Genomic DNA, 25,396 nt, shown 5'->3' on the forward strand with positions numbered 1-25,396 from the left:
ACTGGGTGATTTCAGAACTCAATTAAATGACTAGACGCTTCAATCCGTCCAGGGGCCAATCTTGTGAACTAGTTATCCCTCTCATTTAATATCTTCCAAAAGCGATGTCTCAGTTGCCCAATTATGCTCTTTCCTTCTTTGGCTTAGCTGTTTCAAGTATCTTTGACCTGTATGTAGAGCATTTGGAATGTGAAACACCTCAACTGTACATATCTTCAAGCCTTTATGGCGCAATTATCCTCATAAGCTAGAACCTCGAGTTGTGAATCTAATCACACATCACTTATATCAGCCTCTTCATTTGTAGAAAGCATCAAACTCCGTAATCCAAAAATGGTTATACGATTGAGGTGGCCGATACTCTGCAGTAGAACTTGTCTTCGTACTAAAATCTCCCAAGCCAACCTTTGTTGAATGATACGCTCGGTAGTGACTGAAATAGATTGAGGGAAATGCTGTAACTATTTCATCACATAGCTATGACTTTCAGAAGCGTGCCAGCGTCTATATATGGTTTGGATGATCTCTCGTGGCTGGCTGAGATTGCATTCCAATCGTTGCTGAAGCCTTCCTTACGTGCCTCTCTAAAATTCACATTCCAGGACAGAGACATTGGAGCGACTGAGGTTCAGTGTTCTCAATCGGACGGAGATGACTTGCAGACTGGCGCGGTCAAGTTTTCTAGATTCATAAACCTTCATGGGGGCCTTGAGTAAATCAATGCAGCTAAATATAATCAAACATTTATTACATAACAATAATTTTGCTTTCTTATAACAATTCAAACTCTCAACAAGCCTGGGACACCGGAGAAAACCACCAGCTCATTTCCAACGCGAAAGGTTTTTGAAGGGGTTCTTGAGACCTCTGCCTTCATTAACTTGAATACGCCGTAAGATCCCACGTTTCTCAAAGCTCTTGAACACTTCACCCCGCTCACTCTCTTACTGCTTAGCACCCCGGTAGCTTTGTGGAACATGGAGAAACCATCTCTGAGCGAGTCCGTCACAGTCCGATTGCGTGGGGCTGGAACCGCAGAAAGCCTTGGACCAGAAGATGACCATAGAGTGAAAGCTTCACTGGGAAGGTTCAATCCTCCTGGCCACTACAAAGGTCAGCCACCAACGTCTTCCACTTTGATCTCTTTATTTACTTACGAAAGCCATCTGTAAACTCTTTCTTGGCTACAGCAATGGCCATGACGAGTTTATCGGCACTGGCTGGCTTGTCAATGAGGACATAGTCGTAACCGCTGGCCATAACCTATACGATTGGTCATACATGGGTGGGTTCTTGAAGTATGTCAAATGTTATTTCGGATACGAGGGCACGAGATCGCCATGCTTGTACCGGCATGGCATTAAAGCCGCTGCTCCAGCCGAGTATCTCAAGGCCGAATCTTCTGTTCATGATGTCGGCTTTGTAAGTCAATCCTGAAGGTTCAAACCGATAGCGGCTCAATTAACTTACTAGTTTCGACTCAATGAGAAAGTCACGGATATGACGCCAATTCCTTACTCAGTTACCCCACCTACCACAACAGCTCAGCTCGGCGTTGTTGGGTATCCCGGAGATCTAGACGTTGGAGGACATTTGTACGAAGACTGGGCCACGGTTCATATTGATCTTGCGAGAAGTTGGACCCAGAAAAGATTGATACTGATTATCCTAGGCCAAACTGGCGCCCCAGTCCTTCGAAAACGGGACGATGGTCGACTTGAAGCAGGTCAGTTAATTTCCGGCAACTAGTTCTCTTGTATGCTTCGTCTAACGGGACCTCTTAGTCGGAGTTCATGTCGGTGGTGGATATCCCAATGTCGGATCTGTTATTGGGCCGTATGGGAACACTTTCGAGGAGTACATTCTTGCCCTAGATGGCAAGGATGGTGTAATCAAGCCATCCACCATCACGATTGCCCAAAGGAAGGGACTTGCTCCTGGTTTCCAACTACTGTCTTTCCAGCCACAATCCACCCATACGAATCCAGCTGTATCAACTGCCGATGTTCTGGGTGGGGATAAGGGAAGTTTTGACGCAAAAAGCGGTATAGACAGCCTTTTAGGAAATTGTGAACCCAGGTCTGACAATAGAAAAGCAACTGGAAAATGCAAGGCAGAGGGGTCACTTACAACCTTTCCGGAAACCCTCAAGTTGACCGAGACCGAAAACCACTTGCCACCGGTTGAATTTGACAAAGCGTTCAAAAACGCGAAGGATCAAGACGATGTCAGGGCAACCTTCTTCATCAACTTTACAGAGCCTCTAGAAGGAGAGGCTTTAGAAGACCAACGGAAGCTAATATCGTCTATCAAGACCTGGCAAGCCTGGGCAACTATAAACTGCGAGGCTAAGGTCCAGCAGCAGGTTGATGCTGGAGCATTGCCATCAGATTCCAAGGGTCAGATTGCCAGAAGCATCTACAGAGCCAAGGTTTTTGACTTCCTTTTCAACCGCACTACATGGTAAGAATCACTATACACTGTATGAAATACCCAGTCTTAACCGACTACAGGTTTTTGAAGACATTCGACGAAGCTACGCATAAGAGAATAGAGACTAGAGCCCCTTCATTTCACTCCAAAATTCTAACCAATGTCCTTGAAGGATACGCCATTCCAACATCGGCTTTTGCAAACCTTGAAAAGTTGATTAAACAAATTGCAGAAGGTATAAAGCTATCTGGCGAAAGTAGTCGAGAACCACAGCAGTACTGGGTTATGTTCACTAAGTCTGAGTATGAGGAAATCACCCAGACCGTCCAAGCTGGTAAGTTCCCTTCTGAGAAGAATGTGCTCTCCGTCATCGTCGCTAACATACGTAGTAATCCGGGTTATTTCCTTCCAAGTCACTCAAGACGCCAAACACTATGCGTCACGCAAGGGGTCCTATGACGAGGTCTCTTTCGATTTCAATTTCCATCAGTATCAGGCAGAGTTTGTCGAAGCAACTTTTGATGGCGTTAAAGACAAGATGGACAAAAGGCAGATTGAACAGGGTGAAGAGCTTCTTGAGAATCGCATCACGGACGTAGTCGTTCCAACCAAATAGACCTCTCCCGTCCTGGGTGATATACCAAAAGGAGTGATCAGAGGCTCGGCTGGTGGCATCCAGCATGGCACTGACGATTGGACTTGCAGTCCAATTAATTCAAAATGATTAGAGGGGTGAATACTGAGCATTCTTTGTTGTCTGTCAACAATTTCATCTGCTATTTAGGTATTGCTACTTGAGTTTCATTGCAGTCCCTACCGTCCCTGTTCGCTCTGGAAAGGCTACTGCGGTGGTTTGAACTTGCTATCACCCTTCTCAACGCAAGCCCTGACAACTTCATCCAAGTCCTCTTCCGGTAGCCCAAGTAGCTTATTATGAAGTTTGTCTTGAGTTTTCAGCTCCTGGCCCGCTGGTGAGAAGATGAACGAATAGTAAGCCTGCACAAGTCCCATAATATTACCAGATCTCCCCATAGCCTTTCCATTCTCAATTCGATCAGCACTGCTCTCATACTTGATCTCCCAGTCTGCGTCTGCCGTGTTCGTGACGCGCTGGATGCTTCTCAAGATATCCTTCTGACTGACATAAAAGCTCGAGAGATAGACAGCTTTGTTTTGAAACTGAGAAAGACTTGGAGACATGTCGTTTCCATTATCTGGGAGTTCTTTGAGACTAGCAATGGCAGCAGCGGCACGACCAAACTGAGCCAAAGTGCTAGTGTTGATTTTTGCTTCACCCTCGTCAAACAGAGTAACCTTACGGTTATCTATGTCAAAGCCCATGAACAACTCTCCAGAGGGAAGGCTGTAGTCGAACCAGACACCTCCGACGAGCAGGATCCAGGAACTGACACCAACGTGCTCGATTTCCTTGAGCAGATTTATTGGAGGTGCAGCGGGGAAGAACTCATCAACAGAACCTTGATTTTCGATGACTACGTTGGCAGCATATATGTTGGGAATGATGTAGCGAATGTCTGCTTTGCCAGCTGCACGAACAATGCGATGATGGACTTCTGGATCGACATTGACGGCAAGGGTAATAATCAGTAATTGCTGATCTTTCAGAGCTGATGAGATAGATTCTTCATCTTCATAATCGACGGGGATAGTTTTGACGTTGTCTGGAAACTTGGAGCTACTGCCGATCCGAGTCAGGGCAGTGATAACATGTTTTCCAGTCTTGAGGAGTTGCTCGGTTATCTGGGCGCCTTGCCGGCCGCCAGCCTATCCTATGTCAGTGAAATGGGTAGATAAGTGCCTAATGTACCATACTCCGACAATAGCAACTCTTTCGATGTGGTTAGAGAAGCCTTCAGGCTGATCTATTGCAGATTGTTGCGTGGACATGGCTCGGTTTGGGGAATAAATGAAAGTTGTACTGAAGCTTTGGTGTTGTAAAGGATGAATTTTCGTTAATTTGACAGTGAATCAAGAAATATTGTAGAGGTACAGGACATCTTATGCATAGTAACAGAGAACCCAAAATAAATGGATATTCGCGATGTTAAATCCGAACTCCGGCCGAATGGGCTTGGAGCTTAGGCTCTATGGCCGTCTTTCGGCCGGATTCACGGACGAATGGCATCAAAGGCAGCGTAGATTACAAATAAGAGAATCCTTCCAATATCAATCTAGATAATGATTATGCAAACATACCAGTCATCCTACTAACCCTTGGAGCAAAAGCCCTCCTCTCCTACCTCAATGATTCTTGCCGCACAGATGCTCAGCAAGCCTCAGCGAAAGAGCCGCCAAAGTCAACGAGGGATTGGCCTCAGGACTAACAGGCAGAACCGAAAGATCACAAACCCATAGATTATCCAATCCCTTTACCTTGAGGTTTGAGTCCACAACACCAGGCCCCTTCGGTCCATCCATTCTCATCGTTCCGCACTCATGAGAAAACACTCCAAAGCCCAGATGCTGCGGCCTCAATCCTGGATCAGGACACACTCCCGGATCCGCATACGTAGCTTGATTAGGCTTCAGCCCAACAAAAGCATCTCGAACTCGGCGGATGATATCTTCCATAGCGCACTGAACCTCATGCTTGATCGGTGGTCGACGAATATCCAAGACAGGATCCAAGCCCGGAAGGCTGAGCACAGAATTCTCATCATCGAGCCCCCCAACAAACTCAAATAGTACGCAGATAGTGTCGAATTTCTCCTTCTCATCAGCCGCATCCTTAGTAGGACTCATGAGGGTCCCATCACGACGATAGAAATGCGTCGTGTTGAGCGTCGCAGAACTTCCAGCGAGGAAGAAATTCGCGTTGATTGTCACCGTGACGAGACATTCTTCGCCGCCGACTTTGAGGTGGGTTTTCAGATTAAGAGGCTTTTCGGTGACGCTGTCGGATTTTTGCTTGGCGAAGCGCACGTAGCAGACGTTATGGTCGATGAGTCCTTTGCCTACCAAAGGGTTGAGGTGGTTGAGACCACTGTTGAGGGCGATGGAGGCGGTGCCGATTGTCCCGGCGGACAGGATGACTTTGGCTCGGCCGACATCCAGTTCCTTGATGGTGTTGGTAGCTTTGTCTCTGATCTTGAGAGCGTTGACGCTTTTGTTGCTACGCCTTCGTCGTCAGTTGGTAGCTTAAGTCTATGAGAGGATGTACTTACAATGTGTTGCTGGCAGCATGCTGAACAGCGATGACCTCTGTGTTGAGGAGAACAGAGAGATACTGATCGTTGGCGTACATGCGATTGATGATGCTCAAGGTAGTACTGTATGCACCTTGAGCGAACTTGTATGGTGCAGGGGCGTTGAATTGCGCTGCTATAGGCATGAGACTGAACTTTGAACCGGATAGGGCATTGTTCAACATCTCACTTGCGTCACCAATCTCTGAAGCGCTAACTTCATGCTTGCCGTCACCCTCTGGGTAAACGACATCGCCAGGCTGCGAGTCAGTGAGGTATCTAAACGCTTTCTTGTATCCTTGGATCTCATCACCCTTGAGGTAATCAACAACATCAGTAGGAAAGAAAGTCCCAAGCGTCTCGTCACCAATCTCTGGGATCCAAGTGCCCCAGAGATTAGATCGTCCCCCGACGCAATACACTGGACCACCGACATAACTATCAGAGCGGTCGGTGCATTGGACTTTGGCTTTTACAGCGTCATATACGCGCTCGTTACCCTCGGGGGAGTTGCTTGCGCCGCGGTTGAAGTAAGGACGAGAAGTATTGAGAACGTGGGTTGAGAAAATGACGCTGCCGCGCTCGATCAGCAAGACTTTGTATTGTTGGGATACAAGCTGTTCAGCTAAAGGGCCTCCGCCGAAACCACTTCCTACGATAATGTAATCATAAGAGTTAAGTTTCGCGAGAAGACAGACGACGTCTGTATCAAGATGGAGGAGATGATCCATCGTGAAACGTTGACCAATGGCAATGACTTGAGAGGAAGGTTTTTTGAGATTGGATGAGAGAAAGAGATGAGAGAGGACCCGGGGGTATTATAGATGCACACCATGTAAGACAGAATTGAGGGAGATATACCGATCTGGAGCTAATGAATGTGATATTGAGGTGATGAGTGCCTAGCATCAATCACATCCTTAATAGGAGATGTCAGCAAGCCACTTTCGGCCCAATTCAGCTGAAGTAGATCAACAATGGAACCTCAATATGCATGCAGAGACAGCTGAAGTCAGATCAATAGTTCGGTCAGTGGTGAGAAGTAATTGGATTGACGCAGATGCAGTATTCAGGGAATGCAACCAATGCCTTGTACAGACACTCAATCGTATGAGGTTGAACTATTGATTGGACTCGGCAGATGAGTTTGAGGCCACCTACAGTTGTTCTAGATATGTTTCATTGCATATGATACAGCGGCACGGCATGGACCGAGTCCGAGAAATAAATTTGATACGGCGGAGCGGTATCGCAGCATGTCGTGGATATGACGACTGGAACCTGGTCGTTGGAATGGGCCTTATCAGAGCACAAATGTTGAGAAACATGTAGAGTGAAGGTCTTACTACCATAGGGATATCGAGATACAGGACTCGACCAGATCTATCTAATGCAGAATGCAAAAACACAAGATATGCAGTGATAACGACTAAGAAAATAACAATGATACACTTTTCAACGCCTCTTCCAAAAGAATGCCAGGATCAAAACATTGTAGGACAGTTTGAGTGCACCAGCGAGAATAAACGCAAGCCAGAACTTATCCAAGCCCGCGAACAAACCTGTGATGTACAAGCCAAGACAACTTCCAATCGTCTTTGTAATATTAACAACACCCATAGCCGAAGTCCTCTCATGATCCAAAACCCCGGCTGAAATGAACGCCTGTCGAGGCGCATTATCAATCTCGCGCGTAACAATTCTAAAGATGAAAATAACAAGAGCGATGTACTTATTCCCAGGCACAGACACCATGAGCAGCGAAATGGAGTTGACTGTGTGACAGAGGACCATGGTTTGCACCTGTCCGATGGCGCGTGACAGCGGTGACGACGCGAGGTTCAGCACGGAGGAGATTATGCCGGCGGTGAAGGTCGCAGAGCCCAGCGCGCCCTCAGGCATGTCGTACTCGCGCTTGAAGAAGTATGTCATCCATGAGATCTGTGCGAGACCAGAGCCCACAAAGTCGAGGATCAGTGCGAGGGAGAGCTTCCACATGAAGGTGAAAGACGACGGAGTGAAGAGGCGCTTTTCTTGGGCTGTGGCGAGGACCTGGGCTTGTGTTTGGGTAACGGCTCCGTAGCCGGAGCTATTATCATCAAGAAGGGGAGCAGTCTCATCATCAGATGCTTCTTCTTCGGGGGTCAAGATGCCGGATTGGGGTGTTGAGCAGGATTCTTTCTGGAGGGGCATTTGCTCGACTTCGGAGCTGAGGAAGAGTGAGCATAGGAGTTTGAGGAGGCCGATACCGGCGTAGCTGAGGAAGATTATTCGGTGGCAATCTACTTTTTTCATGCCGTTGTCTTCGAGGGCGTTGATGAGCCAGCCTGTTAGGAGATTGCTTGCTGCTGTGCCGAACATGCCTAGCATAGACCACCAAGCAAACATGTCATTGCATGTATGTGCTGTGCTGAGGCGAGCAATCGCTGATTCTTCAATTGCCTTGAAGGGATCAATCTCATTCGCACTACATCGTCAGTCCCCTCCCCAATATCACACACAAATAGTGAACGTACCTTGGATTAATAACAGCAAAGATACTCGCAAGAAGCAACAGCCAGAAATTCTCAAAGTACGCAAATGCAACGCCTCCAGCACTCATCAACAGGGCCCCAACAACAGCTGTTAATCTCACGCCAACACGATCACCGACCCAAGTGAGGATAAAGCTGATAGCAAGATCACCCACGAGCGTCAGCGTCATGAATAGCCCGATCTGCGTATCATGGAATCCCAGCGCGTTGAGATACAGCGCCAGAACAAGTGTCGTTCCTCCATAGCCGAGGAGGCGGATGAAGCGGAGAAGGATCAGGATCTTTAGGTCCCGGCTTGACCGCCACAGAACATCGGCGCCGATGCTAGAGAGGAAACGACCAGCTACCGCCATGATGATACTGAACAAAAGGGATATGTACAAAGCAAAACCCTGAGGAGAGGTTGAGATGGTAGTTCTAGTCTTTGCCTCATTTAAACAGAAAATTTCCGATATCTCTCTTCTCCCCCCGTCAATTTGACACCGTCGATCTTCTCTCGCACGGCCCATGCATGTTCTAGATCATGCGATCGGACTTAGCTTGGCTTTGTCGTCAGCTCCCAAGCAGAAAAAAAAAAAGAAGAAAAAAAAGCGCCCCCTTCTCAAAGGGGACTGCTACGTAGACGAATCATGACCCAGCCCGTGCTGCTGTGCGCGTGCCAGAGACTCCCTTTGGCTAAAACGAGTCATACGTTGCACAGCGTGTGACCAATCAAGTTTAGGTAGGTGTCTGACTTTTTTTCTTGTGTCGTCTACTTGTAGTACGTATTCTGGCTAAAGGTATTGGATGTCTGTCTCGCCCACTGATGCCTTACCGTGGGGGTGTTAACTCTACGGCATTGACCAGACCTTCTCCCTCAGGGGTAGAGACAGGCTATTTCCCTCCCGCACACTACGCCAGTCTTCGTATTCTGCAAAGCGCTTCGCCGCATACCCCGCGTAGTCAAAGTCGATAGTTCCGGTCGCTGTCTCAGCCTGGATGAGAGCACAGAGACCCCTGTCCAGCGGTGTATCAGTCATTGTACCACCACACACTTATCCGTCTGTGAGACAAAATGGCGACTTACCAGTAAAACCCAGGAAAGCCCCTGTGGTCGTCGACCTGACGCATTAGATGATCCACAGAAGCATCATTGACAGTCGGTACGTCTGTGTTGTGCCCCCGACAGAGTTCGGCGTGGGTCGTGAGATACTCTGCGATAAAGGCGCGTCGGGTTGATGTCTTGGGGAGCAGAGTGTAGTCGCAGTCGAAGCCGGTCCATTCAGCGAAATGATTTGCTAGTTCGAAAGCCCGACGACAGTATGTGGCGTGTCTTGGGGTCGTTCAGTGTCTCTGTTTCGGGGACATTTGTAGAGCAGGGTATGACTTACTCGTAATCAATGAACCGAACTGATGCGACATCAATGCCATCACCCGACTCTTGTACAATTATGTTTGCGCACAAGAGGTCTCCGTGAGCGAGAACCTGTGCGGGTTAGTAACAGACAAGCAAAAAAAAATGCAACGACGTACCAAGGGCTCCGACATGTCAGTTGACAACAGGTTATCGGCTAGATACTTGAACTTTTCATGCAAATCATCAATTTCGGCCTTTGATCGGTGAGGGTGTTTAGAGATAGCATCTAGCCATTTCTTCGCGGTGGACCAAACGCCTGGTTTGTAGGTCAAGACTTCCTTTGCATCTGCTGTAGGAAGCGTCGCGTGCCACCGAGCCAGCTCTCTCGCAACGCCGCGGAAAATTCTTGTCTCAGACATGTCGCCTTCAGAGCAGACTCGCCCAGAGATGAACTGATACGCATGTCCATTATTGAAGCGAACCAGTGGAGATGAAGAGAGCTGACGCTCAGCCAGGAGCTTGTGCACCCTGAGTTCCTCTGTCGCAATATGTCACGTTAGACACGAATCCAAGACGGAAGTTCCAGACGAGATTATCAGACTCTCGAGGGACAAAGTATTGGGGGAATAGGTACGTACTCTCGCGATCAATGGTGATATCCGTGCCATCTCCGTAGACCTTGATTAGCACCGCATCTGCAGTGGATGCATCGATCGTAACCTTGAAAAGCTGCCAAAGTTGTTTTAGCGCGCAAGCCCGTGTACCTGGGTAGAGGGGAGGTCAGTATGAGGGAATACTCACGCCATTTGTCGTGCCCTGAGTCAAAGCGGAAATACGCATATCGTCGATCTTCCGATCGGGGAACAGGAGCGGAAGAAGCGACAGGGCTGATCCATGAGGATCTGACGTATCAAAGACAACATCCTTGAACGGGATATCCATTCTCCACTCTCGGCAGTTCAAAAAAAAAAATCTAAAGATACTGAGGTAAACAAATAATATCCAATAAGAGATGAAGGTGAAAAAGGTTGGGAGGAGTAAAGATGGGAATGGCCTTAAAGTAGCTGTGCCTCTGGGTGCAGCCGCCCGTGCCGCTTTTCCAAGGGCGGACTGTAAGCAGCAAAGATCGACGCTGAGACTGCGGCTGAGATGAGACAGAAGCAAATAGTGTCTTGGCCCGTGTCTCACACTAGATGCAAATCAAGAGATGCTGTAGAATGAGAAGACAGAGAGTGATTGGAGGTTGGTTATAAGACACCGCCTTGTTTCTTGCTGTGGCCCTAGCACATGCGGCCCGCCAGAAAGGATCATTACACTACATACCTGGAAATATTGGTCAGCTACATCGGAGACTAAGGCTTATCGAAACATTTTCGCGTCTGTCTATCAATGATTGTCAAGAGCTAGCCAGAGCGATATACGTATCTCTGATATCATCGGGGGTATATAAGGAGAAAGGCACACGACACAATGGATCTTCAATTCATCAACATTTCGGTATTACATCATGGCACCCACAAACAGTCTTCTCTACAAAAACTTTCAGAAACATCCCGCGGCTCTTATTGAGTCGACGGAGGGGATTTATCTCAACACCAGTGATGGGCGCAAGATTCTAGACGCTACGAGTGGAGCGGCTGTTGCGTGTCTGGGCTACGATAACAAGGACGTTCAGAGAGCTGTTGTAGAGCAGCTGGTGAGTGTTCCGTATTGTCATCCTGGTTTCTACAAGACGCAGGCGGCAGAAGGTCTTGCGGATTTTCTTGTTGAGTCCACGAATGGGCTCATGTCCAAGGCTGTTCTTTGCGGATCAGGTAAGCTTATGCAGTGTTTTCGAGTGGATAATGGAGTGCTAACTGATGTTTAGGATCTGAAGCCGTCGAAGTCGCACTCAAGCTTGCGAAAACGCACTTTTCGCATCTCGCTATTCCTCAGACTGAACGAAGCCACTTCATTGCCCGTGTTGGGGCATGGCACGGCGCTACGCTCGGTGCGCTGACACTGGGCGACTTTAAAGTACGAAAAGACCCCTTTGTACAGTTGATCTCGCAGAATTCTTCGCGCGTATCAGCATGCAGTTCGTACAGAGGACAGCGCGACGGTGAAGATGACGAGGCGTACGTTGCACGTCTCGCGCAAGAACTCGATGATGAGTTTTTGAGAATTGGGCCTGATAAGGTCTGCGCTTTTGTGGCTGAGACTGTCGGAGGGAGTGTAAGTCATCTCCTATCTTTATTAGATTTATCTGTTTAACTGATTCGATACAGGCAAGTGGTTGTGCTATGCCGTTGAAGGGATATTTCCCTGCTATAAAGGCCGTTTGCGAGAAGTACAACGCTCTTCTCATTCTTGACGAAGTCATGTGTGGAATGGGTCGTACCGGTACTCTTCACGCTTGGGAGCAGGAAGATGTCGTCCCTGATATCCTTGTCGTCGGAAAGGGTCTTGGGGCTGGATACGCTCCTGTCTCAGCAGTCATGATCAACTCCAAGCTCGTTGAGTCGTTCCAGAAGAGCGGTAAAGGTTTTGCCCACGGTCAGACATACATGGCTCATCCCCAAGCCGCCGCCGCCGCCCTAAAAGTCCAACAGATCATCCGCGATGAAAACATGCTATCGCACATCCGCTCAATGGGCGCATATCTCGGCTCCAAGCTCAAAGAGCGCTTACTCCCCATGCCATATGTCGGCGACATCCGAGGCCGCGGCCTCTTCTGGGCCGTTGAATTTGTGACCAACAAGAAAACCAAAACCCCCTTCCCCTACGATCTCGGGCTCAACAGCTTGTTGCACTCACGCGGAATGAGCGCTGGGTACGAAATCGCACTCTTCAACGCCAATGGAGGGTATGATGGGTACAGTGGAGATCACTTCTTGATCTGTCCGCCTTTTATTGTGACAAAGGAGGATGTTTATGAGATTGTGGAGAGGACGGCAAGGGTGGTGGAGGATACGTTTGAGGAGTTGGGTAATTCGGCGGTTTGGGAGAAGATTACCCTGCAGATGGAGATTGATGACGTTGAGGTTAAGCCGGTTGGGGCGATGGTTGCTGCGTAGTGAGGGAAAAGTTCATAGATGGGTTTTCGTATTTATTTGGTAGACTTTTAATGATTTTGTCTTGATTGTAAAATTCTTGAGACTGATGTGTTTTATACTAACGTTGGTGGTCATTCTTCGTAAAGCCGCGGTTGCAACGGTGCGGCTCAAACGGGCCACCAAGGTTTCCAAACCATGAACCAATCATCAATCCAGTGAAGAACCTAACGGGCGGACAAAGTCCAGACAATCCGATGGCATCGCCAAGCTTGAATGGCTACGTTTCAGATAACAGGTGGGCGATTCGCAATATCCGATGGAAATTCATTGCGTCTCTCTTGCGCCAGTAACCTAAACACTAATTCGGTACTGTTGTTCAACAATTCCGGGCGAATGGTTTAGTGGTATAATACTCCCTTAGCAAGTTTCGTCCATCGGATGCTCGCATCTGGGAGTGGTCCAGGGTTCGATTCCCTGTTCGTCCAGCGCAGGTGGTTAGATTCCACCATCAGTCTTTTTTTTGACGTATGTAACATCAGTTGTCTTTCTGCGCTATGTATTGTTACGTAGTTTTACAACGAGTGAGCAGTTGAAAGATATTTTTTTTTAAACGGCGTGACGTGTGTACTGCTTGAATCGAGCTTGTCTCTTGTCCATTGCGTTTGGTAGCTGCACAAAAGTACGCTCTGAAGCCAGGTCAACTCTTGCCTCTTGAAGGCTGATGGATTGATTAGCGGTGAGAAAGAACTCGAGCCAGCACTTTCTAAAAACACCAGATTTCTTCTCAAACTCGAACTGGAAAGCACGGCACGTCTTACGCGCCTCCAATGGAATACTCAAACTTGCTTTCTCCAGGCACTCTCGCAATGTTTCTCCCTCTAGCATCATCTCATCTTCCCCATCATCAATAACGCCGCAGAACGAAACCCAACAAAGCACTTTCTATTCTCTTCACACTTACAAAACATCTTCTACATTGCGGTGATGGACGTACCAACAACTAGCCTCAACGCGTTCAACGTGGGCTTGCATGGGGGCCAACTACTCGAAAAGATATCTCCTGTTGACTCCAGAAAAAGTGATGGCGTCTTCAAAATTAACTTCCACCGCAACGCTTTCCAGACCGTGGCCTCTCAGAACGGATTCATCTGGGCTGCGGCAGAAATTTACGACAGGAACACTGGACTCAACATTCGGGTGGATAATATCTGGCTTGCTATTCTTGCGCAGCTGAAACCCTATATCTACCAAGCCGTTCGCCCTCAGGCAAAACAAGATATCCTGACCTTTACTCGAGCAGAGCTCAATAACCCAGACCTGGTGACGAAGCGCTTGTCCGATATAGTCGAAGCAAGAATTGGTCCTCAAGTCACGAATGTTCTTATGCCCCATTTCAGCACCACCACGCATACGGATTTCGGGGCGGCCGCTCTCATACTACTCGGCACACATTGCAAAGCTCAGCCCCATCGGATATTCATGAAACCTAAGGAGACTTACGATCGCAAGACTATGGTGGTCGTAGGGGATACGGCGGACTGGGAAAAACTGCGTCAAAGCTTCGCGACAATCAGAACCTGGTCCCCGGATTTGGAGGCCATGGTATCCCGTCATTCAAGCTTACTGGACAAAATGCTAGGAGCTGGTTATCAATTCGACCATCCGGTCCCTCAAATTGCAGCTCATCATCGGGACTCTAGACCATAGAGTGAATTCTGGGACGGTATGCTCAAAGTGGACCACGACGGACGGTTGAGTGGTGGTTGGATTCTCGACTTCTTCGATCCGCGCAAAATCAACCAACCGGAAGGGTTCACATTCAATGACGATATGACTTCTGCTGTTACAACGATACCTATTAGGGTCGGCCATAGCCAGGATCTCAGGAATTGTACAATCGTTGGAGGTTTACTCGGGCATTCGCGTGAGAGGTCAGGTGTTCTTGACCAAGAGACTCGAGGTGAACTAGGTATTGTTCAGCCGATGTCTGGCTGGCTTGTGTACTTCAACAAAAACCTCTAGACGGCGAGAAAGAAGGGAGTTAAGGAGGTGCAGAAATAGAGGACAGAGTTGATTGAGCATCCAGGGCCTAAGAGTCCGATACAGCTCTCGACTCTAGAGAGGAGATGCAAGCGAGAAAAGAGAAGCGCAATCACGTATATAAAAAGCGTTATTGATTCTTGAATTATATACAGATAATGAGAATTAATTCTGACGCAAGAAGTCCCAGCTGATAAACTGTCTTTGTTCCCTCATACAACGCACCAGCTCCCATGTGTTCCTCAACACATCACTGATTGCCAGGCCAGTTTTCAACCTAGGTCGCTTTAGCCCGCTCTATTGAAACCTGAACTGAGCAGTAGTGACATCAGTGAGTACGTTCTCATTGCCATAGAAAATGTTATTGCTCTCGATATGCCAATAAATAGGCGTCGAACCACTCTCAGACGCGCACGACAGAAAGCCCGCGACGACGTCGCATTTGACGAAGTACCGGTACTGATTGTTCGCAATATTTTGATAGGTATCAAACTGAAATGAAAGCTGAGGGCCAAGCGGGATGACTGTTTGGAGGTAGTATTTCGTGCCATCAACGGTCGTGGTGAGGCGACCGGTTGACGGCTCAAGGATGAAGGTTGCGGGGGTGTCTCCTTGATCGCTGAGGAACAGGCCGTTGAGGTAGGTATTTACTACTCTTCCATCGGAGAGGACGGCGACGATGGGGGTTCCTTCGGGGACGGAGGTGGTCGTGGTCGTCGCAGCGGCTGTTGTAGTCGTCGATGGTCTGCAGAGCCCTGCCAGGGCAAAACCGGCCTGGCTTGAAAGCAAGAAAAGAGCGAGAGACTTTACCGAGAAACGCATGGTGAAGACAAGTGAATGCAGTCGGCGAGTAAACGAGCGTGGAGGACTGTAATGCCAAGACTGGGGAACAGATCTTTGTTTTATAGATCTTCAACAAAGGGGCTTGTAATTTCGCATCGGATGCTAGTGAGAGACTATAAGCGGTTGGTGTGCTGATCTACCGGTACGCTAGCTATAAATGTCATCAAGTTGAGCTATAAGGCTGGAAGATTCAGCTATTGACGCCACGCTCGTGAGTTAGTGGTTGTTATACAAAGTAATTGGACGCTATACGAGATTTTGCGAAGATATCTGAGTTTAACTCTGAGATTCCGTTTAATGCAATTTCATTTAAACAGAGCTAGAGCGAAGTCTCCTCTGTACTCACATATTAAGGATTGCTTTCTTTAAGTTGACTGAAGTAGGAAACGGATAGCTGGAGGAAACCAAGGTCGGCGTTTTCGGATGATCAATTGAACACGGGACCAAATCGTGCATAGTCAACTGAGGCCACGAGGACGTCAAAATTGACATGATTCACCCTGATGACTTGGTATAGAGGAGTAAGACAAGCCTTATTCTCAGACTGTCGCTGGCCATCAAGACATACCCGGCCTTTCTAGATACAAGCATACCCTCCCGTAACAGTCGTGCTACCCCCAGTCATACCATAGACCTTTCCAGCATCCCCGGTATTCTAATAACAACTCCCAATGACCTTCCCATCACTACCATCCTTGTAAATCAGAAAGGTGTTACCACTCTTGTAGAAGCTGAGCTTTCCCATGCCGCAGAAACTAGACTGAATGCAGAAGACACTGTCACCGAGAGTGCCGTCGACTTTGCTGGTGCGGTCGTTGATGGTGAGACATTTGCAGTTCCAGTGGTTGGAGGGACAGGCGAAGACGGATGTACAGCTTGTTTGCGTTGGGGCCGCTGGCGACGGTGTTACAGAGGTTGTCGATGGGGAAGTCTGCCAGGGTGAGGGCTGGGAATAATAGAGTTATTCTCATATAATACTAGGCATTTCTACCTTGAGCCCATCTCATTGTTACGCATTCCAATATCCAACTATATTTACTCCAGTATATCCAACGTCATTCAAGCTATAGAGGCGAATCTTTCCCCATGGCCACTCGACTGGAGCAGGCTCAATGCTCCTCATAGTTTCTAGATAGACCAGGTCTGTGCAGCGCCTATTGCCAGAGCATCATTCGAACCATCCTCAACGACATCATAAGTAGGCTCATCAGTCCAAAACTCATAATCATTTGCCTTGTTGCCAGGCTTGCTGATCTGCCAGGGCATCCACGGTACACCAAGACCATTGAACACATCTATATGCTGACCGACTGTGGTAGACTTACTGCTCCCAGTAGCACCGAACTCCTCAAAGAGCATGAGCTTGTTGGCGCTCTTTGCGTGCTGCAGCGCAACCGGACCCTTGTTCTTGAATTCGTTGACACCCATGTAGGAGTGGATGGTGACAAGGTCCAAGGCCTTGCAAGCCCAGTTCTCTGCAACATCTGAGTTGGGAAACTCATTGCCACCACCTAGGATCTTGTGTTAGCGATTGAAAAGTGACTCCGGGTGCATAACAACTTACCAGTGGAGATCAGAACCTTACTGCTACCCATAATGCCCCGCATGAAGCCAGCTCGATCGCACCACCACGACGGATGAGGTGGAATATTGTTGTTCAAATGGCCTTGACCTTCGTTCTGGATATTGAACGCGAAGATGTGACTGTTCAGATCTTTCCAGGCTGGACTTCCGCTGATGAGTGTGTTCTTGTGTTCAAGAACGTGACGGATCCGATTCTGAAAATCGGAAATGCAATTCTTGTCCGAGTACCAGAACTCGACGTTGTTGGCACTAGCCGGCTGAGTGTTGCAGTCTACTGCAGGCAGCTTGTACTTTGACACGTAGGCATCGCTTCCCCAGCAGCCGAGCTGGTAGCGATCATGGATGGCGATGGTGAGCTTAATGCCTCTGGCTTGAGCTTCTACCATGAGTTGATCTATGGCTCTGAGCTGGGTATCGTCCCAGACTCCCACGGTTTGGGGCTCAATGTCAGGCATTGCAATTGAGCCAGTATTCTTGAAGTTCTGGCCAGTTGGTGAAATGAAGATTCGTAGGACCTTGAGATTTGCATCCTGGATGGCGTCCAGGACGTCCAATCGATCCTGCCTGCATCCTCTGTGAGTTATATCATCATTGGGACGTGGAAAGAACTAAATCTTACTGCTTGAAAGCATGGAGGAAGAAGGAGTTTACGCCTGCGAAGCTATTGCCTTGTTGGCGAACAGGGAGCTCAGAGCCATGAGGAGTGGCTACTGCAAGCAGAGCTTGACCCAATGCGAGAAGGCTGAAGTTCTTCATTGATTTCAGGTATGGGGGATAGGTCAGAATGATTCGAGTATTCTGAAGGTGCTGGTCTTGAACCCTTGAGGGGCCGTGATCTCATCTTATATAGAAATGCTTAACTATGGCCGCCTCCAGCTCATGAAGGTTGCATTGACCTAAGGTTCAAAGAAACACTGTGAGCTTGGTCCCAGCGTCCAGGTCTGCCTGTCACGAGCTTCCGCTTTAGGTGATATCCATGATGCTGAGCCGGAAATACCAAGGAGGACTGGGACAGGGAGTTGTGATATAAGATCCTAAACAAGCATCGGAAGATGTAGATCCTTGATTTTTCCGTTAATAAATTAATCAACTTGAGATCGTGACCTTATATTACCGATGTAACTATCTACCCCGCATTTTGACTCCTTTTCGCAGTGCGCGGGCTGTTAGGGAATAATATGCAATATTGGCTTTGACATGGCCTTGAACGGAATTACAAAATATCATTCTAGCGTGTAACACAATGTCGGAGTTCAAATCTGGGCTGCCTGGACAAGGATCCATTGGCTCTTGGAATCAGCTTGGACGCGAATATAAAAGTCCGGCTTAGCGCTCGAGGGCCACTAGGCTTGTTTCATAGTACTGTACCTGTAAGAGAAACCATATTCCCTGTGATCTCGTTATACACATTAATCCTTAATAAATTCAGAAATGGTTAAAGATAAACTTTAATCATTAGCTTTCACCACGTTGTAGTTTCTGCGTCCTTATACAGTAAGAGTAAGCATAGCTCGTTGTATTCTAATAGCCAGAACTACAAAGATAATAATCTAAAATACCTGCATCTATCTATAAATTTTAAGGTTCACTATGGAAACCAGAGTATTAAGCTCATTAGTAGTGAGAGCTAACATTTAATACATTATCCTAGATCCGCTATTTGCTTCCTTGCCCATAGAAGCCTCATCGCTAATTTTCATCCACTCATGTGCTAATGTTCCTATATAATTGCAGTTCATGGTAGGTATGCTAGACACGTTGATACTATAGCTATTAGGCTCATGATTCAATCTCTCAGATGACCAATCATTGCCCATTATTTAACAGTGAGGCTCTGAGATCCGTCGGGTACTCGCTTTGCGTGGATTCTTAGCTGCAAAAACAGCGCCCAGTTCCTCCAAGGTCCGGCCCTTGGTCTCGACAAAGAAAAAGTAGATAAAGGCGAACTCAAACAGATCCCAAAACACAAAAAACACGTAGCTGTAACAGAAAGTATTGGTTAGGGGTATAGGTTATAGTATGGCTTCGAAGATGTACTTACAACCAGTACCGAATGTTCTTCATAGCAACTGGAGCTGCGAAAGTGTTGACGAACCCTGCGCAACCGGAAGTTATCTGAAATATCATCATGCCGTTGGCTCGCATGTCATCTGTCTGTGTCAGTGATAGATCATGTCAGAGAGTAGGACACTCACTAGCTAAAACCTCTGCTGGATAAATGGGCTGCATTGGAGTGAATCCGACTGCAAAGACAACCCCAAAAATAAAGATAAACGCAATGCTTGCTGAGCTTGAAGGTGTGCTGCCAGAGCGCTCATACTCGGCTGCCGTGGCGGCAACAATAGCAAGCGCAATAGACATACTCAGACACGAGCCCATCAGCATCTTGCGTCTTCCAACAACATCGTGGAGACGAGCTTCATCCATCATTGTAAGCGAAAGAAGTTACCGACTTTTCAAATTTTACATACCTCCAATTGTAGCAGCCACCCATCCCGAGAGTGCATAGAATGCATTCAACAAAAGAACCATGTTCGTAGAGGTTATCCCAACATTCTCGACCATCAATGGGAGATAGTAACTCGAAACGTTGTTGCCAGAAAATTGACCAAACCAAGACATGGCAATGACTAGCATAATTCGATAACGGCGATCGCGAGACTTGTAAAGGCTTCGTAGGTCGAAGCAAGCCCATTGGGAACGGCCTTGAACTTCAACGAGTGAATCCTGGATCTCTTGCATTTCAATGGCGACAATTGGGTGCTCTGCATCGCCATTTGCGTGATGCTTGATAATGAACTCGCGAGCTGCTTTGTTTCTTCCTTGAGCAACCTGCCATCTCGGGCTCTCGGGCAACATCCAGCTACCTAGGCAGACGAGTCCGGGACAGAGCATCTGCAACCAGAGGGGAAGACGCCACTTGATGTTGCCGCTCAAATGGTTGTTGGCACCGTACATTGCTAGTATCTAGTAAGCGAGATTGATCAGCTTGGGAGAGAGACTGGGTAAACGTACTGAATGTTGCAACGATGCTTCCGATATAGTACAAAGTGTTGTATATTCCTGCCACTGTTGCTCGGTGTAGAGGAGGAGCAATCTCGACGAGAAGCATCGGCGCAGCGACGGTGTTGATGGTCGAGAAGAAGCTGAGGAGGAATCTTGCGCCGATAAACGAAGACAAAGTCGGGGCTACTGCAGTGAAGATAGCAGATGCACAGACGAAAAATGAACTGACACCCAGAGTCATCTTACGGCCTCTCCAGTCGCATATCCAGGTGAACAAGGCGCCCGCCATCTGTCCGATCTGGAATATGGAGAATACCAAGCCTGTCGAGGTCGACCCAGTATCACCCAGCCCGTAGTATTTCTGATACTCTGGGAGGACATTAAGCGAACCCATGAGCGAGCCGTCGTAACCATTCATGGTTGAACACAGGTAGATGAGCGCACAAGCCATGTACAGCTGGAGATGGCCTTTGCCCCATGGGGATGGGGCTCCTACATTGTTAAGCGCGGTCGCTATGGCTTCTGGGGTCTGCACTGCTTCTTTCTTTCCGGTTGTGACATCTTGAACATGCTCACTGTGAGACTGATCAAGCTCTTTAGTCATGTTTCTTGAGTGGTGGACAAGGTGAACGTTGAGTGATTGAATGTAAAGATAAGACTGTGGATACTACAGGTCGATCTCTCATAGATCCGGAAGATCCATATGTATATACATTGCAACTGTACTTCTTATTTTAACATAAAAGGACCGGCATGCGGGGAAGCCTGGAAGAGGTAGGGATCTCACGACAGTGTGGATCCGCACTAGGACGGGGTTACAGATTTCCGAACTGCCGCGTTAGCTCATGACCCTAAAGAGCAGGAAGATGCCTAGTAGTGGGTTGCATTCTTCAGCATGGCTTGTTGGTGGACTGATATGGTCGTCACTGATGTATGAGAAACAAATGTAACGTGACATATTGACGCAGCTTGTACGCGATTAGGGCTATTAACCGATGATCATAAGAGACAAAATGGTATTGGAGAATCTTTTAACACTCCAATGTCACCCAAAACACACCATGCGTGAGCCTGGTTGCTACCCGCTTTCCTTACTGCCAATTGTCCTTTCGTTAATCTAACCACTGGCTGGCAACTGAAACGTTATAATAAGGGCGAGGGCGTCTGGCTACCTATGGAGAGGGTCCCGATTGTTATTCACCTGGAACTATTATAAAATAAGAGGTAATACAATTTCCTACATATGCTTCCTGGTAGCCACATTCTCATGGGTGGTTTCTAGGATACTAGACCTATTATTGGCATAAACGAGCTTGATGTCGAACAGGTCGGTGGGTGAGCACTCTTGGACATACGAGACCAGTCTCCACGGTTCTACCATCTCAAACAATGCCCAGGCTTACCTGTTGTTAGACGGTCCGGAAATTCTCGCTCACGTGCAATTAGACGGGAAAACCATCTTGAGAGCACCAACAGGTTTCTCAGCCATCGGGTAGACATAACCGCTCTACTTAAGCCACGCGAGAGCAACATTCTTTCGATCGAGTTGGATAGCGCGTTTTTGTGCGGCAGAGCACTTCAAAAGAAGCATCCAGAAGTGAGACTAGAGATATCCCGTACGCACACAAGCAACGTCCGCGTTGATTACCTCTGACGACCTGAGCACCATAACGGGAAAGATAGCACCCGGCATCGAGAGTCTAGTAGATAAAGTCATCTATGCTATAGGTTCTGAAAACGAGCACATCTTTCGCGTCTCTCAGTAAGCACAGAATAACATGAATACGTCGGAGGTCAAGCTTGGTTAGTACGTCTGTTCCAATCCAGCTTGTCAATAGCTAACAGAACTAGTAAACCTAAACCTTTGGTATGCCACTGGTTACGGTGAGCAGTGGCTTTACGCCGTTGCAGTCCAAGCATTGTACCGGGACACTGCTCTCAACATCTTGGAGACAAAGACAGGCCTCAAGGGGAGCCAGCTTGTGCAAGAGAAAGGCGATCACGGATATTCGCTGAACTTCTGCATAAACCATATCGATATTTTCTACGCTGTGTCTTGCTGGATCCCAGCTTATAGTCTTCTTCCTAGTCTGGATCTAGATGGATATCACGCTTAGCTCCAGGTTGTAATTAACAGCAATTAAGTTATAAGAGGCTGGCAACTCTTATATTATTAGCACTTTTAGTTCTTGTATAGTTCTTTTAAAGATATTAATAATCTATTTTAAAAAAAAAAAAGAAAAGAAAAGAAAAAAACACTATTATTGTATTTAATAAATAGCTTTAATATTACTCTTCTCTTAGATTTATTAATTATATAAATGTTTTAATTTAAAATAGAAAGAATTAATTACCTATGATACTAATCAAGAGTCTTTATTTTATATACATGTTTATCAGTAGTTTTCATCTTATTATTTAATAGTTCCTTTATATAGTATTCTGCCAAAGAAATAGTGTGAAGATAAGGCTCTTTAAGGTAGCTTCGGACATGCCGTGAGCTAGGACGGAAATCTGTATTTCCTCACTAGTGTCACCTAATGCCGGCTGCCATCACTTTCCATCTTCGGCATAGCTTATACTTGGCGAGACACTGCCGAGGTTTCTGTTTCACGCCATGTGGCTAGAGCTTTCTTGATCATTAAACTCTATTTAGAAGGATCTATGAGTTGATTCAGTACTTTCTCTTCGTCAAGTGGGACGTGATTATCACCAACTGCTCGAGAGAGTCTGCGAAATTCGGGTCCGAATAGTGGATGCTCCCTCTATGCCAGTAACGGTGTTGTCCTGGACTCTGAAACGGGCCCTTCAGAACAGGACGCCTCCTTGTTACTGTGGGCCACTAAGCCCCAACTTAAACTGTTGCCTAAGCTTGCTGCGCGCGCTGCTCACTCGGTAGCCAGTTTTCAGCCCAAGCCTTATGTTCTAAACTGGTGACAAAAGGTTTCTCCATTGCCTTCTGTCCCTTCATACCACCTGGAACTCTTCTCCTTAGATTCGGGGTCGAAATTCCAACCATGGAACTCCCTTTTGTCTCCGAAACCGGTCGACAGCCCCGGGCCACTTCATCATGCGCCGAATGCAGACGTCGTCGTGTCAAATGTGAAGGCCAGACCTTTCCCTGTCGGCAATGCGTCTACTACCTCGTCCCACATCTTTGCCATTATCCGGCAAGGAAAAAGAGGCACAATGTATCTATAAAGTAACGCGCGCATCTGAACAAGTGGGCCTGCTCTGACGCTGAACTAACACAATGCAATACGCAGATCTCACGCCGAACTTACCGATAGTTACGCCAAGGCCCGGAAGGTCATCGAAACATTGTTCCCCTCAAGCTCACTTGATGAACTATCCTCAATGACCCGCCAGCAGCTATTGATACGACTGCAGGCTTCCAACAAGGCACCTCCACCTGCCACTGAGACCGGGTCGCAGGATCATCTGCAAGTTTTAGAACCATCAGTGGAACAAAACTTCACTTGGGACGAAGTATCCGAGACCGAGAGCGAGACGTCGCGCGTGGCAGACGACGTCAACGGACTAGCCTTCTCACGACAATCGCTCAACGCCTCATACTTGGGCATATCCTCGGTTCCTACCATTTTGAAAGTCATCGCACATCTCTCTCCTCATGTCCAGCAACGAGTTCCCAAGGGCCCTGAAGCTTGGCGGAGTCCATCAACCCTGGCTGCTAGTCCGGACGACATGGCCTGCCTGCAAGTTGATGAGATACCACTTATAAATGCATACTTCAGCCACGTGCATCCTGTCATTCCAATGGTGGACGAAGCCGACTTTCGCCAGAGGTATCTTCAATCCAACATGGAAGAGGATGAAGCTGGTCCGTGGGTGGCTCTAATGAACATGGTGCTCGCCATGGGCTCAATGGCATCAGACTCAATCCACTTCAACGCGCACAACCATTTTTACAAGCGAGCTCTACCTCATCTAAACATCAACTCTTTTGGTTCCGGCCACCTCTACATGGTCCAAGCATTGGCTCTGTATAGTGGCATGGTTCTTCACTTTCTCAACAAACCGAACATGGCAGTTGCTGTTATGGGAGCGACCCTGCAGATGGCCGTCGCAATGGGCTTGCATAGAGTTCAGGCTTCGCAGTCCTCTACGAATACAGCTTGCCATCCTGCTAATGGCTCAATAGCCACACGAATACGTACTTGGTGGTCTATCCTGTGTCTGGATACGTGGGCTTCGTCCACTTTGGGACGTCCTAGTGAGGGATATTGGGACCCAGCTATAACGTTGACTTCGCCCATGTCAGTCCTCCAAGATCTGGTAAGCCACACTGGCCGCTGTTATTTGGATGCCTTTGCTAAAACTCATTGTTGCATCCTAGGATTACGGAACGATATCCCTTGCCGCCAGTGAAAGGTTCTGTAGGATTACCACACGTGTACAACAGCGACTCACCCAGTTGCCTCTAATCAGCCCAGAAGAAGTTGACGAATTCGACCGCGAACTTATTGCCTGGAAAGACTCGTTACATATGTTCCTGGCTCATCGTGAGCAATGTCCGCCAAGTGTCAATACTGCGCGAGCGATTCTTTGGTGGCGATGGATCACAACTCGGCTCACACTTTACCGTCCAGGCTTATTAATCACAGCGCTGCGTCAGAAGCCATGGGGGCAAGAAACTACCCGTGAAGCGATCGATGCACGAAAATGTATCCAGGTTGCAAAGGAAGGAGTTGACCTGATGACCCTGGATTGGGTTTCGAACCAGTTCCTTTGCTGGAACAGCGCTTGGAACCTCTTTCAGGTGTCATTAGTCCTCGTTCTGGGTCTGATGTCAGACAAACAAGAAGCAGATAAATTAGAGTGCTATGGATCCCTTTGTCAGGCGATTGAGCTATTCGCTCAGATGGAGCCTCTTGACCCTGGTTGCACTCGCAGTCGAAAGCTTCTTCAAGGTCTGTTGGATAACACGGAGGGTGTTGAGGAAAACACTGCCTCCCCAATACCTGAAGCGTTAGATTCTTTTATACTTGAATATTTCGGTACAGATCTAGTTTGGGAAGATATGGACTGGCTAGGATACTTTTAGGTTGATTTGAGTCGGACCATATTTCTGATATCAATTCAGAGAACGAGGGTATATAGAAAAGTATGTACCATTGTCGAATACCCTCTAGTATGCAGAAGTTTTACTCAGAATCAGTGAACTCCTTAAAAGAGCTAGAAGGAAGTTTCCAAGATCTGACATATAAATTAATACAAAACAGGCAAGCGAATAAAGCATAACTTAGTCATCTTGATGTTGCAACAGACTGCAATGTCATGACCAAGCTTAGCCGTATAGTGGATCTTTAAATAAATAAAGAATTTGAACAATCAGATCAGAGCGGCATTTGAGGAGGA

The 25,396-nt window shown here is 47.6% G+C and overlaps 12 protein-coding genes and 1 non-coding gene across 23 annotated transcripts; 6 read left to right on the top strand and 7 right to left on the bottom strand.

Moving 5' to 3' along the window:
- Positions 1-977: 977 nt before the first annotated feature.
- Positions 978-3,049, top strand: FOXG_15379 (uncharacterized protein; the record flags this gene model as incomplete). The annotated part of the gene is made up of 6 exons (XM_018395467.1): positions 978-1,113; positions 1,163-1,422; positions 1,474-1,726; positions 1,785-2,463; positions 2,514-2,767; positions 2,823-3,049. 6 exons carry the CDS (start codon positions 978-980, stop codon positions 3,047-3,049), a joined length of 1,809 nt encoding a protein of 602 aa, XP_018255336.1.
- A 224-nt stretch (positions 3,050-3,273) lies between these two features.
- FOXG_15380 (uncharacterized protein) lies at positions 3,274-4,341 on the bottom strand (the record flags this gene model as incomplete). Its single annotated transcript, XM_018395468.1, has 2 exons — positions 3,274-4,218; positions 4,267-4,341. 2 exons carry the CDS (start codon positions 4,339-4,341, stop codon positions 3,274-3,276), a joined length of 1,020 nt encoding a protein of 339 aa, XP_018255337.1.
- A 142-nt stretch (positions 4,342-4,483) lies between these two features.
- Positions 4,484-6,414, bottom strand: FOXG_15381 (uncharacterized protein). Its single transcript, XM_018395469.1, has 2 exons — positions 5,619-6,414; positions 4,484-5,566 (listed from the first exon to the last, which is right to left on the bottom strand). Exons 1-2 carry the CDS (start codon positions 6,368-6,370, stop codon positions 4,696-4,698), a joined length of 1,623 nt encoding a protein of 540 aa, XP_018255338.1. The 5' UTR covers positions 6,371-6,414; the 3' UTR covers positions 4,484-4,695.
- A 555-nt stretch (positions 6,415-6,969) lies between these two features.
- On the bottom strand, positions 6,970-8,742 carry FOXG_15382 (uncharacterized protein). The gene is made up of 2 exons (XM_018395470.1): positions 8,156-8,742; positions 6,970-8,106 (listed from the first exon to the last, which is right to left on the bottom strand). Exons 1-2 carry the CDS (start codon positions 8,680-8,682, stop codon positions 7,095-7,097), a joined length of 1,539 nt encoding a protein of 512 aa, XP_018255339.1. The 5' UTR covers positions 8,683-8,742; the 3' UTR covers positions 6,970-7,094.
- A 64-nt stretch (positions 8,743-8,806) lies between these two features.
- Positions 8,807-10,552, bottom strand: FOXG_15383 (uncharacterized protein). The gene is made up of 6 exons (XM_018395471.1): positions 10,311-10,552; positions 10,148-10,238; positions 9,686-10,047; positions 9,544-9,638; positions 9,240-9,485; positions 8,807-9,169 (listed from the first exon to the last, which is right to left on the bottom strand). The coding sequence occupies exons 1-6, from the start codon at positions 10,449-10,451 to the stop codon at positions 9,004-9,006; spliced, it is 1,101 nt and encodes a 366-aa protein (XP_018255340.1). The 5' UTR covers positions 10,452-10,552; the 3' UTR covers positions 8,807-9,003.
- A 252-nt stretch (positions 10,553-10,804) lies between these two features.
- Positions 10,805-12,636, top strand: FOXG_15384 (uncharacterized protein). The gene is made up of 3 exons (XM_018395472.1): positions 10,805-11,323; positions 11,377-11,723; positions 11,777-12,636. The coding sequence occupies exons 1-3, from the start codon at positions 11,017-11,019 to the stop codon at positions 12,563-12,565; spliced, it is 1,443 nt and encodes a 480-aa protein (XP_018255341.1). The 5' UTR covers positions 10,805-11,016; the 3' UTR covers positions 12,566-12,636.
- A 295-nt stretch (positions 12,637-12,931) lies between these two features.
- Positions 12,932-13,029, top strand: FOXG_21901. Its single transcript has one exon. It is a non-coding gene; the product is annotated as a tRNA-Ala (tRNA).
- A 499-nt stretch (positions 13,030-13,528) lies between these two features.
- On the top strand, positions 13,529-14,251 carry FOXG_21902 (uncharacterized protein; the record flags this gene model as incomplete). Its single annotated transcript, XM_018402275.1, has 1 exon — positions 13,529-14,251. One exon carries the CDS (start codon positions 13,529-13,531, stop codon positions 14,249-14,251), a length of 723 nt encoding a protein of 240 aa, XP_018255342.1.
- A 630-nt stretch (positions 14,252-14,881) lies between these two features.
- Positions 14,882-15,406, bottom strand: FOXG_15386 (uncharacterized protein; the record flags this gene model as incomplete). Its single annotated transcript, XM_018395473.1, has 1 exon — positions 14,882-15,406. The coding sequence occupies one exon, from the start codon at positions 15,404-15,406 to the stop codon at positions 14,882-14,884; it is 525 nt and encodes a 174-aa protein (XP_018255343.1).
- Positions 15,407-16,555: 1,149 nt separating this feature from the next.
- Positions 16,556-17,767, bottom strand: FOXG_15387 (uncharacterized protein; the record flags this gene model as incomplete). The annotated part of the gene is made up of 3 exons (XM_018395474.1): positions 16,556-16,938; positions 16,992-17,575; positions 17,631-17,767. 3 exons carry the CDS (start codon positions 17,765-17,767, stop codon positions 16,556-16,558), a joined length of 1,104 nt encoding a protein of 367 aa, XP_018255344.1.
- Positions 17,768-18,506: 739 nt separating this feature from the next.
- FOXG_15388 (uncharacterized protein) lies at positions 18,507-20,699 on the bottom strand. The gene is made up of 5 exons (XM_018395475.1): positions 20,027-20,699; positions 19,483-19,971; positions 19,207-19,428; positions 19,053-19,161; positions 18,507-18,991 (listed from the first exon to the last, which is right to left on the bottom strand). The coding sequence occupies exons 1-5, from the start codon at positions 20,619-20,621 to the stop codon at positions 18,832-18,834; spliced, it is 1,575 nt and encodes a 524-aa protein (XP_018255345.1). The 5' UTR covers positions 20,622-20,699; the 3' UTR covers positions 18,507-18,831.
- A 339-nt stretch (positions 20,700-21,038) lies between these two features.
- On the top strand, positions 21,039-22,272 carry FOXG_21903 (uncharacterized protein). 9 transcript variants are annotated; one of them, XM_018402279.1, is made up of 4 exons: positions 21,039-21,241; positions 21,300-21,348; positions 21,431-21,820; positions 21,869-22,272. In XM_018402279.1, exons 3-4 carry the CDS (start codon positions 21,796-21,798, stop codon positions 22,132-22,134), a joined length of 291 nt encoding a protein of 96 aa, XP_018255349.1. In that variant the 5' UTR covers positions 21,039-21,241; positions 21,300-21,348; positions 21,431-21,795; the 3' UTR covers positions 22,135-22,272. The 9 variants fall into 9 exon arrangements, with proteins under 9 accessions (XP_018255349.1, XP_018255347.1, XP_018255351.1 ...); XM_018402282.1 differs by having other exon boundaries at positions 21,084-21,241; positions 21,300-21,352; positions 21,869-22,261; XM_018402284.1 differs by having other exon boundaries at positions 21,084-21,241; positions 21,464-21,820; positions 21,869-22,214.
- Positions 22,273-22,682: 410 nt separating this feature from the next.
- Positions 22,683-25,287, top strand: FOXG_15389 (uncharacterized protein). Of its 3 annotated transcripts, XM_018395476.1 has the most exons (3): positions 22,872-23,219; positions 23,284-24,313; positions 24,375-25,287. In XM_018395476.1, the coding sequence occupies exons 1-3, from the start codon at positions 23,035-23,037 to the stop codon at positions 25,080-25,082; spliced, it is 1,923 nt and encodes a 640-aa protein (XP_018255355.1). In that variant the 5' UTR covers positions 22,872-23,034; the 3' UTR covers positions 25,083-25,287. The 3 variants fall into 3 exon arrangements, with proteins under 3 accessions (XP_018255357.1, XP_018255355.1, XP_018255356.1); XM_018395478.1 differs by having other exon boundaries at positions 22,683-23,219; positions 23,284-25,287; XM_018395477.1 differs by having other exon boundaries at positions 22,872-24,313.
- The last annotated feature ends 109 nt before the right edge of the window (positions 25,288-25,396 follow it).

This window comes from Fusarium oxysporum, chromosome 5 (genome assembly GCF_000149955.1).
Source record: "Fusarium oxysporum f. sp. lycopersici 4287 chromosome 5, whole genome shotgun sequence".
Classification (NCBI taxonomy): domain Eukaryota; kingdom Fungi; phylum Ascomycota; class Sordariomycetes; order Hypocreales; family Nectriaceae; genus Fusarium; species Fusarium oxysporum.